The 13,063-nt window shown below is 39.4% G+C and overlaps 1 protein-coding gene across 1 annotated transcript; it reads left to right on the top strand.

The window, feature by feature from the left end:
- Positions 1-807: 807 nt before the first annotated feature.
- Positions 808-9,940, top strand: LOC104459178 (guanine nucleotide-binding protein subunit alpha-14). The gene is made up of 6 exons (XM_010077834.1): positions 808-846; positions 1,537-1,691; positions 5,184-5,312; positions 7,183-7,312; positions 8,679-8,832; positions 9,750-9,940. The coding sequence occupies exons 1-6, from the start codon at positions 808-810 to the stop codon at positions 9,938-9,940; spliced, it is 798 nt and encodes a 265-aa protein (XP_010076136.1).
- The last annotated feature ends 3,123 nt before the right edge of the window (positions 9,941-13,063 follow it).

Genomic DNA, 13,063 nt, shown 5'->3' with positions numbered 1-13,063 from the left:
TGTAAAATCAAAGGTAATTCCAATCATGAAGACTTCGCCCAGGCATTATGACTGCATTGTAAATTTTTAATATGAAAACTCAGTAGTATATTCACAACATTTTGGAGACCTATAATATTTAAATTAAAAATTAATTTGAACTGAGCAAGGAGACATTTTGAGACATTAGGCTCTGTTTTACACAGTTTTGCACTTAAACTGGCCTTGAACACCTCCAGGGATGGGGCATCCACAGCTTCTCTGGGCAACCTGTTCCAGTGCCTCACCACCCTCACAGTAAAAAGTTTCTCCCTTATGTCCAAGCTAAATCTACCCTCTTTCAGTTTAAAACCATTAGCCCTTGTCCTCTCACTACAGACACTGGAAAAAACACTCTCCATCTTTCTTATAAGCCCCCTTTGAGTATTGAAAAGCCAATACTCTTCTCCAGGCTGAAAAACCCCAACTCTCTCAGCCTATGCTCATAGGAGAGGTGTTCCATCCTTTCGATCATTTTTGTGGCCCTCCTCTGGACTCACTCCAACAGGTCCATGTCCTTCCTATGCTGAGGACTCCAGAGCTGGATGAAGTACTCCAGGTGGGGTCTCATGAGAGCAGAGTAGAGGGGGAGAAGCACCTCCCTCAGTCTGCTGGCTGCACTTCTTTCAATGGAGCCCAGCATACAACTGGCTTTCTGGGCTGCAAGTGCACATTGCTGGCTCATGTGTGATTTTTCATCTACCAGTGCCCCCAAGTTCTTTCTTCAGGGCTGTTCTCAATCCATTCATCCCCCAGTCTGTAATGATGTTGGGTATTGCCATGACCGACATGCAGGACCTTGCACTTGGCTTTGTTGAACTTGATGAGGTTTGCACAAGCTCATTCCTCAAGCCTGTCAAGGTCCCTCTTAATGTCATCCCTTCCCTCCAGTGAATCAGCTGCACCACTCACTCCAGAACGATAGATTCTTTTGTATCCCTTTATTTATCTTTGCAATATCTCTTACACTTAACAGCAGAAAGCAAACAAAAATTGTTTCTTTCCATAGAGTAGTACTTCAGCTATATCTCAGTGAGATAGGCATTGAACAGAAGACGGCTCGTAGGAATTTGGTGCCTGCTTGATGACTGTTTATGCTAGGTCAGCCTCTGGTTTGTCCTGAAACAACCAAACCAACAAACAAACCAAAAGTACCTGTACTAAAGGAAGTATATAGAATTTCAGAAACATTAGCACTGCTGTAAGTTGTTATTAAAATTTGGTCAGTTTAAAAATAGTATGTTTAGAGGTCCTTCTGGCCTTTGTCAAGGTCCCCTTTTAAAAAGAAAAATCACACCTGGATGACAGTAAGCAAGACTAACTTGGTTAAAACATTCAGTAGCAGTCATTTGACTTGAAAAAATTAAATGCATTTAATGATTAAAACCACTTATTTTCTCCTAGGTTCCTTTCTGATGCTTAGTCTCATTGATGGGAAGAGTATAATAAAGGGGAAAGTGTGTATTGCATGCGGAGGACAATCCTTTCTCACACTAGTGTATTCATTTAATTGATTAGGAGAGTGCTCAGATGATCAAAGAAGTGGAAGTGGATAAAGTGACAGTGCTGGAAAGAAAACAAGTTGAAGCAATCAAGAAGCTCTGGGAAGACCCAGGAATTCAAGAATGCTACGACAGACGGAGGGAGTACCAGCTCTCAGACTCCACTAAGTAGTAAGTACACTGCTTAATTACAAGGACAAGCCAGACTTAATGAAGTTAATAATAGGATCATTTAGGTTGGAAAAGACCCTTAAGATCATAGAGTCCAATCATTAACCTAACACTAAGTCCACCACTAAACCATGTCCCTAAGCACTGCATCTACACCTCTTTTAAATACCTTCAGGGATGGTCACTCAACCACTTCCCTGTACAGCCTGTTCCAATGCTTGACAACCCTTTCAGTGAAGACATTTTTCCTAATATCCAATCTAAACCTCCCCTTGTGCAGCTCGCGGACAATTCCTTGGGAGAAGAGTCTGACACCCACCTTGCTACAACCTCCTTTCAGGTAGCTGTAGAGCCCTTCTCTGGACTCGCTCCAGCACCTCAATGTCCTTCTTGTGGTGAGGAACTGAACACAGGATTCAAGGTGCGGCCTCACCAGTGCCGAGTACAGGGGCACAATCACTTCCCTAGTCCTGCTGGCCACACTATTTCTGATACAGGCCAGGATGCCATTGGCCTTCTTGGCCACCTGGGCACACTGCTGGCTCATAATGGAGAGATAGGTTCACACTGATTTTATTAGTTATACCTGCGTCTCTGTTGGCCTTGTGGTACACAACAAATTTTAAGCAGGAGTGATAAAATAAACTAATTTTGGGCTTTCTGGACATGCTGGAACCATCATCCCTCCCAGTTCTGACGTCAACACAGCTGGTACATAACTGAGTTTCCCTTGGGCGAAATAATGAAAAACAACTGTACAAAATATATTGACAACAAGCAGGCAGGTCAGACAGTTGAGTTACGTGAAAAAAAATTAGGATATAAATAAGAATGAAGGTAAGTCTTTGCTCTGATTTTCAAATAATTTAATTGTGAAAACAGTACTGTTCTATGAGAACAGAAAATTCACTTTTCTCTTTCTGCCAAAACTGAGAAGTAACAGGGTTAAATTTCAGCAAGGAACATTTAGATTAGGCATTTATGTTAAACTTCAACTCAGAATGCTTACACACAAGCAATCTGTTCCTGTGTGTTAAATGTTATCATTCTTGACAGATGTCTGTGTGCCTTATTGGAGAAGAAGGATGCCACTTAATGATTTACTCTATCCTATTTTTCTAAGAAATCATAGAATAGAATCATAGAATCATAGCATGGTTTGAGTTGGAAAGGACCTTAAAGATCATCAAGTTCCAACCCCCCTGCCATGGGCAGGGACATCTTCCACTGGACCAGGTGCTCAAAGCCTCATCCAGCCTGGCCTTGAACCCCTCCAGGGATGGGGCATCCACAACTTCCCTGGGCAGCCTGTTCCAGTGCCTCACCACCCTCACAGTGAAAAATTTCTTCCTAATATCTAATCTAAATCTCCCCTCTTTCAGCTTATAATTGTTACCCCTTGTCCTGTCACTACACTCCCTGATAAAGAGTGCCTCCCCATCTCTCCTGTAGCCCCCTTCAGGTACTGGAAGGCTGCTGTTAAATCTCCTTGGAGCCTTCTCTTCTCCAGGCTGAACAACCCCAACTCTTTCAGCCTGTCCTCATAGGGGAGGTGCTCCAGCCTGCTGACCATGTTTGTGGCTCTCCTCTGGACTCGCTCCTCTGGACTCGCTCCATTTTTTTTTTTTATGTTGGGGGCTCAACATCTGAACACAGTACTCCAGGTGGGGTCTCACAAGAGCAGAGTAGAGGGGCAGAATCATCTCCTTTGACCTGCTGCTGATGCTTCTTTTGATGCAGCCCCGGGTACGGTTGGCTTTCTGGGCTGCAGGTGCACGTTGCTGGCTCATGTTGAGCTTTTCATCAGCTAACACCCCCAAGTTCTTTTCCTCAGGGGTGCTCTCAAGCCATTCTCCACCCAGCCTGTATTTGTGCTTGGGATTGCCTCGACCCACATGCAGGACCTGCACTTGGCCCTGTAAATTTCATGAGGTTTGCATAGGCCCAACTCTCCAGCCTGTCCAGGTCCCTCTGGATGGCATCCCTTCCCTCCAGCATGTCCACCACACCACACAGCTTGGTGTCATGGGCAAACTTGCTGAGGGTGCAGTTGGTCTCACTTTCCATGTCACCAACAAAGATGTTAAACAACACTGGTCCTAATACTGACCCCTGCGGAACACCACTTGTCACTGGTCTCCACTTGGACGTTGAGCCATTGATCACAACTCTTTGAGCGCAACCATCCAGACAGTTCCTTATCCAGCGAGTGGTCCTTCCATCATATCTATGTCTCTCCAACTTAGAGACAAGGATGTCATGTGGGACAGTGTCAAAGGCTTTGCACTTTGCACAAAGTTCAGGCAGATGATAGCAGTTGCCCTTCCTTTATTCACCAGCACTGTGGCCTGTCGTAGAAGGCCACCATATTCGTCAGGTTGCGATTTGCCCTTGGTGAAGCCATACTGGTTGTCACCAGTCACTTGTTTGTTTTCCATGTGCCTTAGCCTAGCTTCCATCTTCCTTTTACTATGAATTTCAACTGAGATCCCAATAACAATTTGCTACATTGCTGGAGAGGAGGAATTTCCTTAAGAGAAATCTTTTCTGAGTAAGTGATAACATTTTTTTTTATTTGGACCCCAAATATGAGGTATGTTTGGGGAGCAAGGGGAGAAAACATTGATCACCTCCCTCTTCCACAAAAGGAAAAGGGGGCAGTTAGTGCTTAAATAAAGGAAGGTCTGTGCTACAACCATGTTGCATGATTGTGAATACAGCTTCTCCTTTTTGTATGCCTTGTTAGAATTTTGGGTGATCTAATGTTGCCTTCTAGTGGTAGGAAGATAGATGGCCTGGAGGAATACTAATCATCAGTTCTTTGTGTCTTGCTCACACACTGCTCATTTATTGAGGCACAGGAATGTCATCCCAGAATTTAATCCCAGCCATGAAAGCTTCACAAGGCTCTTGTGCTTAAATAGGGTAGAGTCAAGAATGAACACATGGGCAGATGAGAAACTAAATACATCATCTTTTATATTAAAAATATATGTTTGAAGCATTCATGTTTGCAGTGCTTTTCATTAATTACTTTTTTGAATTCTGTCCTGCAACCTTTCACATTTGTGTGCAATATTAGCATCACAGATGGGGTGACAGGGGATAGAGTACCGTTGATAAACATTATGGCTAGGATATATTAGTGTTCAGCTCTTAATTTTGATGTTAATTTTGGGATAATAGTAAAGATTATTCAAATAAAATTAATCATTTTGGGTATGGGCCGATTGTCTATAGAACATTTAAGCATAATCTCCTTTGACTAGTAGTATTCTGTCTGAAATGTACATGCAAGTCACAGTTAAATAAAGGGTTTTATTGTTTTATGCCAGCAACAATTGCACTAAGGCCATGCACAACTGAATTTCTGCTTAGTTGCTTTTGTGGGAACACATCTGTGATTGCTGGTTAGTACTTTGGTTTTGAATCTGTGTGATGAATTTATGACGGTGTATTAACCTTGTTTCTGTTGTATATTAAACTTTTCAGTTATCTTACTGACCTTGATCGTATTGCTATGCCCTCATTTGTGCCAACTCAGCAAGATATTCTTAGAGTCCGAGTGCCAACTACAGGAATTATCGAGTATCCTTTTGATTTAGAAAATATTATATTTAGGTAAGACTGCCTGTCAAGTGACTCAGTATACAATTGTGAAAGTAACTGCTGCAACTTTACTTCTAAGGTCCTTTAAGCTTTTGCATTTAATGAGTGTTTTATGTATTTCCAGCCCTTTTAGTCTCCAAAGTTAGAGTAATTGAGTGGTGTTTCAAACATTCCTTTTGAAATTTATAGTACATGGAAAAAGCTTTTCAAATTAAGCATCCCAATTGCTGTGCATTCTGAACTACTAGTTTAATTAAAAGTCTTAGATGCAGAGGCGAGACATTTGTATTAACATGAGTGCTCATTATTGGAATGTAGTTTAATTCCATTTAGAGCCAACAGTCTTCGCCTCCTGACTGTAACTGTTTGGAAGAGAGGGCCCTAATAATAAAGCCGTCAAGTGGGTTTACAGTTTTCAGTTAGATAAAGTTAGGGAGACACTGAGGGAAGAAGGAAGGGGGCGAGGGGGGAAAGTGGAGGGTCACAAAAGTAGATACTTCTTCATGCCATATAATATAAAAAAAAAATTATGTTCAGTGGAACTGAGAGAAGTAAACATGCTCATAGAGTTGAAAGAAAGTCTGAGAAGCACCTTAAAATTATCTTACCTGCTACTGGACAAGCTATTGCAACAGGTGGGGTTACTGATTTTCTAAAGGAAAGCATATTTTTTAATTGCAAAATTGCAGGACTCACACTAGCATGATTATAGATATTATTCCACCAAACCACCCATTTCATCATGAACAAACACTTGCCAGCAGTTACAACACAGAACCAGAATCCACTCTGATAACACATGGTCAAACCAGCCTAACTGTGATTTTGTTGTTTGGTTGGTTTTTCCTGGAAAAAGCAGTGTTCCAGGGAACATTTTGACCTGAATAAAATTGGAGGGACTTAGTTAACTGTCTGCAAAATGATAGGAATTTTATGTGGAACTAAGATATTTGTCAGCATTTTGATTGTTTTGAGGAGTGAGCTATGACTAAACTGGGGTTCTTGGGGGGAAAGGGGGCAAGGGAGATTTCAGAGTGTGTGGGGAAACAAAATTGAATATGTTCACATTTGCCTTTGCTAAAACTACCAACACAGAAAATTATATTTTATATGGTGCCTCAAGTGACTTATACACTTGTACTGGGCCTAGTTAATTTTCTGCATAGCATCTGATACGGTGCTGTGCTTTATATTTGAAAGCAAAACAGTACTGTTAACATACTTTAGGTTTTGCTGAACAGTGTTTGCACAGCGCCAAGGCCTTCTCTGTGTCTCTGTCCCTCCAGTGAATACATTGCAGGGTGCACAAGGGGTTGGGAGGGGACACAGATGATCTGAGACATATTTCACACCATGTAATGTCATGCTTAGAGATAAAAGTGAAAAGAGGGGGCTTTAGGGAGGTTGGCCATCTTTTTTCTCAGGAACTGGTTGGGCATCAGTCTACCCCTGGGAGGTGGTGAGTGATTTCCTCTGCATCACTTCCTTTGTTTTCTTTATCTACTATTTCACTTATATTTCACTTATTAAACAATTCTTATTTTTTTTTTTAAACTTGACCCCCAAGTTTTCTTGCTTTTACTCTTTCTTTCCTCTCCCCCTGTCCACCCACGGTGGGGATGAGGAGTGAGCAAGCAGCTGCCATGTGCTCAGGTGACCACTGGGATTAATACACAACAACACTAAAGAACAGTGAAAGTTGTAGCACTACAGCATGTGAAACAAGTTTAAATATTAAACAGAACATACAATGTTAAGATACACTTTTCACAGTTCAAGCTTATCTCAGGTAGGTGATCTATTATAAGGCCTTTGGACATACTTCACATCCAAGTATCTTATGAAAATAGCTAATATATTGACTGTATTTCTTTTTTAACAGGATGGTGGATGTAGGTGGCCAAAGATCAGAAAGAAGGAAGTGGATCCATTGTTTTGAAAGTGTTACTTCCATCATTTTCTTGGTTGCATTAAGTGAATATGATCAAGTCTTGGCAGAATGTGACAATGAGGTAAGGAGTGGGGGTATCTAAATAAGGTAGAGAAAAAGATGTATACTTTTTAAGAACAACAGCATTCATGTGTCTTCATAAAAGCACTTGCAAATATTAAAATTACTTTAAGAAGCTGATCAAGCAGTTCTGAAGTTGTATTACATAAGCAGGCTGACTGTAAAAGTGAACTCTACCTTAAAAGAAAAAATATTATTTAAAAATGTTTAAATCACTTAACTCATGTCAAATGTTTGAGAATTTGAGTATCAGCAATATCTCTAAGCAACTAAAGCTACCTCAGTCATCTGTAACTAGGGTTTGGGTGGTTGTTTTTTTAAGTCTCTGATGTTTCAGAATTAACCTATGCATTAGTTAAGGAAAATTAAAACCAAATAACTTAACATCTACCTCCTTCCCAAGGTTAGAAAACATAAGATGATTTCTCCCATCTGTTCTAGAGTACCATCATCAGCAATAGACAGATGTCGTAGAGAAGGATGCAAAAAAGAAAACAGTGGGCAATTACAGAAAAGCATAGTAGTGGAACTGCATTCCTTTTAGTAGTGGTTGCTTTACATCCTGCAGTATAAAGACTCCTTCAAAGGTCCTTCAAAAACGCTTAATACCATTTGAGCTCTAAAGTCCCAAAGCCCTTACAGGTCACTTTCTCAAGATGTGCTTGAATTGTGGAAAGCATACCCTACTTAATGTGCTGAAGTGTCACAACATCCATTGTTGAGATAGAGTTTTCAAAGTTTCCTGTCATCTTTTGATGCATGAACAACTTTAACAGACTTTAACAGTAATTTTCTTTTTACCATCTTGAACATTTTGTTTTGTTCACTTTGGAGATTAAGAAATAAATAATGAACTGACTGCTATCACAAGTTTATCCCCAGGAACTGCAAACAGCAATTTCTGAATGTGGTGTTCCTTAGAACTGTCTTGAAACGGACGGACTTTATTACTAGTATAGATGAGTACATAAATGCTTGTCCTTTAGCTATGTTACAGTATGTTATTATCAGATATTTGACCCGATACACCCTGCTTCAGCACTCCCTGTGAGGTCAGAAGAGCCCTTCACAGAGAAGCAGTCCATGGCTGCTCACTAACTCATACAAGAATTCAAATAATTTCTATTATTAAGGCTTACCTTGATTTCACATGCCATCATGCCATTCATAACAGTGATTCAAAACCCAGTGAGTAAAATTATATAGAACATGTAGAGTAGTGGTCAACCAGTGCATGGCAATTGTGCTTAATGAAAGTAATACTTTTTAAAAAGCTTTCAAGAAAACCTATATGATGTCTGGCTAATGTGATTAGTGTATGCAACTTTCTAGAGAGTGTAACTTGATATTAATTTTTTTTGTTGTAGAATCGAATGGAAGAAAGCAAGGCCTTATTTAAAACTATAATTACATATCCCTGGTTTCTGAATTCTTCAGTCATTTTGTTTTTAAATAAAAAAGATCTTCTAGAAGAGAAAATAATGTATTCCCATCTAATTAGTTACTTTCCAGAATACACAGGTAAGCATTTATCCCAGACTATCTTCTCAAAGCTAAAAGTCATATTTAAACTGTTTTAGTTAGCTTTTCCTTGTTTAATTGAACAGGGAAAGTAGAATTATGCACTATATTTTATATCTATGCTTTTCTACTGTATCCTTTAAAATACAAACTTAAGTTACTCAGTTTTACTGGAACTTTGGTTTTCTACTGCAGCATTGTGGACAGAGTCTTAAGAAATTCCTTGCAGCCATTCTGTCACCATTGGAGTGGCATGACCACTATCTATTTATGAGAAGAAGCACCTTTTTCATCTTTGATCTCAACAGAAAAGATATGGAGGGAACTTGGAGGAGTACAGCTATTAATCCAACTCTCTATTTAGTAAAAACCCATCGTATAGTTTTGCATTATTATAACTTGTTATCTATATAAAAGTCCAAAGTTAAAAAGCAGTCTGAATAGCTTTCCTTAACAAATGTTACTGATACTTAGAGTCATCAAAAAAAAGAGGAAAATAATCACAGATATATTCCATTACTCAATATAATAGCATATTCTGCAAGACATGTATCACATTGAATCCTACAATTAAGAATTAAAAGAATTATCATAATTTAATAGCTACAGAGAAAACACACTTCCCTCTCTTGGCGAAAGAGAATCGTGTTTACACTGTGTGTTGTAGAAAATACAGTTTCTCTCATGGTCTTTGACATACCACAGTAATGTAGCAAACTATTAATATATGCTGGGTAATTTCAGTTACATAGGTTTTTTATAAAAAATTACTTTGACCTATAAGGTTTAAGGGAGTATGCCTGTATGGCAATTTCAGATTTAAATATGAAATTAGCCTGTTAAGACACTGACTATATGTTTCTTCCTTGACCCATAGTTTTTAACTGTTCAAAACCACTAATTGTGCTTTTGACTAGGACCTAAACAAGATGTCAAAGCTGCCAGAGACTTCATTTTGAAGCTGTATCAGGATCAGAATCCAGACAAGGAGAAAGTAATCTATTCTCACTTCACTTGTGCCACAGACACAGAAAATATTCGTTTCGTCTTTGCTGCTGTCAAGGACACGATCCTGCAATTAAACCTGAGGGAGTTCAACCTGGTTTAAAGAAATATGGCTGCAGCCCCAAACTGTGGTTTACTCACGGCACAGCCTGTGTTGCTAAAAAAAAAAAAAAAAGTCTTTTTAAATACCATTTACAAAAATGGGAGGAGAATTTATATTTACTGAAGAAATGTGGATTAAGAGAACTGTAAAGAATGAGTTTCAAAGTTTACTTTTTATGCTCTAAGTTTAAAATATTGTGCTCATATTTCCCATATTAGTTTTTTCTGTGAGTTATTTTTGACAGCTGTGGGAACTAAATATATTTGGAATGTACATAACTACATTGGTGCATTTTCTCAAGATTCTTCTTTTTTTTTTTTCTTTCTTTACTTAGCATTTACAATCATATCTTACAAAATTTCAAGTACTGATACCTTAAAGATTACAAGTTAGTGTTATTTTGGGGTGCTAGACATGTTTATATTGTTGTTCTGAGCAGTGTTGAAAGACTAGGGTAAACCCGTTACCTTTTTAGAATTATCTCTCAGTAGACTTGATAGGCCATACCCGTTAAATGTTCTAGGAATCACTACAAAGGTGACCCTTGCATATCACTGCCTCTTTGTTCAAGTGCCTTACAATAATAAGACACTTTTCACAGTTAAGGAATGACATATTAAGATCTTGTAGACAGTCCACGGAATTTACTCTTTTTCTGAAGGGGAAAGGCAATTCTCAAACAGCAAGGCATTTAGCAAATGTCCTCAGCATTCACTGCCACAGGAGCTCAGAGATCATTGACAGCTGCCTGTGATAAACTAGGCCTTAAATTCCTTTTTGCACTTTCCATTTTCCTGTCATTGAGCTTCACAGGTAGTTCTGCATGGATTAGAGAGCAGTAAATCCTCTCTTCTAGAAGATTTCCAGCCATTTTCCCATCTCCTCCACTCCCTGCCCAACTACAAACCTCTCCCCTGAAGATGCCAGCACCACTGACAGCTCAGTCAATTCCTCTTTGCTGGGTCAAAAATTAGGGCAGTCTTGAAAACCATTTTTACTCATGCAAAATTTGTGGTAGTTGCTGGCACTTAATCAGCTAACCCAACAACAGTGGTAGGGAGGGTGTTTGAGTAGAACAGTCTGTTACAAGCAGTAATTCAGCCCAAAAGATGTGCTGAGATTCACTAAAAATTCATAAAGACACAAGAATTCCATTTTTCCTAGGAGAAATATTACAGCAATAGTTTTTACTATCACTATAAAATAGCAATTTTTGTGCACCACAGAAAAAATTCGGGTTATATTGCTTTTTGAGCTTGAGCAGTGCTCTGCATTCAGACAGGTTGATAGCTCTTGCACTTCAGTTCTGTGAAGAGCACACCGACCTTCCACTGCCCATAAAAAATGTTTACTGATTCACGTATTAAGTATCACAGTTCCCTTTTGTCCAGCAGTACAGAAAAAAAGTAAAGTATGTCCAGAGCTGGTTTTGGTTGCTACGGAGAAAACAGCTTGTAACATTGGATTCATTTGTTGTTTCTTTAGCATTGGAACAAGCAGTAGAGGCCTGTTCTTATACTGATTTAATGCTTTTCTGTGAGGGAAGGATGCCAACCTGTATGTTGTGCCCATACTAGTGAATGGCAGTAATCAACACTGAGGGAACAGTGCAGTACGCCCTGGGATGAGGTACAGAGTACAGCGGCACTTGCTGAAAGAGAAGAGGCCAAGGAGGAGTGGCAGCACAGAATAAAACAGCGCATCTGTGCATGTGTTGTCCGTGTCCCTGACGTGTCACCTCTACCTGCCCTTGGACATCTTGAGATGTCCTCAGACCTGCCAGCCTAAACTAACCGCTGTTGCTCAAAAAATAGTTCAAAAGTGTTTCTTGTCATAAGATCTGTGGATATTTAAGTTTTACATTAACTTAAGAACTTCCAGTCACATGAAAAGGCGGCGACCAAAATACTTTATCTAGGGCAGCAGATTTGAGGGAGGAAAGGGTATGAAATGCCCAAACACTTGAACTGCTTGATCCAGTGTTGAGCCCCTTGGGAACTTCTAGAATAATGTCTGTTTAAGCTCTCAGCAGTTCCGTATCATGAGTCAAGATTTGCTGTTGATGTGAAGAGTACATCAGGGCTCCATGAATTCGGGAATCTGGCTTTGCTGGAGTACAAGCTTTGCAGATTGTGAGACAGTTACCATTCTACAGGACCCATCAGTACAAGAATGCTTGTCTTTCACAATTCACAACCCACATTTAGAAACATTCACAAGGGCAGTTACCAAGACAAACTTCTGCACATAGTTCTCATCTGCTTGATGCAACAAGGAATGAAAACCCACAAAGATAAAAAACTGGGAGACATCCAGCAAAAAGATGGGTTTTCTCCCTTTTTGCCTGTTAGTGTCCTACGCATCGTGCCTGTTCTGGCAGTCACATTTCTTTCAGCCTTTGATGTATTGATCTGGAGACGATGAGTTAATAAAAATTAATAGCATGGACATTCTTTTACTCCTTATAGGAGGAGATTTAAAAGCCAATTTACTCCTTCCTTGAAGTATTACAAGACCATTTAGAATTCTTGTTCCAGATCTGCCCTGAAAACAATAAAAACCTCTTTATAAAAAACCTGTGTTTGCTGTGAGTGGAGTTTTAGGTCTTCACATCCCACTTGCAGTCACCAAAGCAAAAATTTTGACCAAGATCATGCTTGCATTTCTTACATCAAATAGCAAAGCTCAGGCTCCTAGGTGATGTAAAAATGTACTTGCATATACTGTCCGGAAAATTCCAAATTGATCCATCAGTAGAAATAAAAACAGGCAAATCTTGACTGAGTAACAGAGGAGGAAGGAAAAGCAGGAAAGAAGATGGCAGCTATCTGCTACCTTGTTCAGTTTTAGACAGAAAAACATAAGGCATTCAAGAACCACATAACCAAACTATGACAATTGCATTTCAACAGAAGATTATGATAAACACAAATGTTTTCTGTACAAAAATGTGAAACACTTTGTAAAATTTTGACCTGCATAATGGAACAAGTATTGTGATAGATAGGAAAACCAAATCCAAGTCAGAAACTCTTTGCACCACATCTGAGACAATTACAAATACACAATGCATATTAGCAGTATTTTTCATGAAGAGTTCCCACATTTAATAACCCTGTTCTT

The sequence above is a fragment of the Pterocles gutturalis genome, unplaced genomic scaffold (assembly GCF_000699245.1).
Source record: "Pterocles gutturalis isolate BGI_N339 unplaced genomic scaffold, ASM69924v1 scaffold13358, whole genome shotgun sequence".
In the NCBI taxonomy this organism is placed as follows: Eukaryota; Metazoa; Chordata; class Aves; order Pterocliformes; family Pteroclidae; genus Pterocles; species Pterocles gutturalis.
Note: the sequence above shows the minus strand (reverse complement) of the source record. Positions and strands in the feature narration are given on the sequence as shown.

What these genes read in the sequence shown, in the direction of transcription:
- LOC104459178 (XM_010077834.1), top strand. Translation starts at nt 808, where the DNA reads ATGCAGGACCTTGCACTTGGCTTTGTTGAACTTGATGAG. An exon ending in TTAGAAAATATTATATTTAG is followed by an intron (nt 5,313 to 7,182) that starts GTAAGACTGCCT and finishes CTTTTTTAACAG; the next exon opens with GATGGTGGATGTAGGTGGCC. An exon ending in TTACTTTCCAGAATACACAG is followed by an intron (nt 8,833 to 9,749) that starts GTAAGCATTTAT and finishes GCTTTTGACTAG; the next exon opens with GACCTAAACAAGATGTCAAA.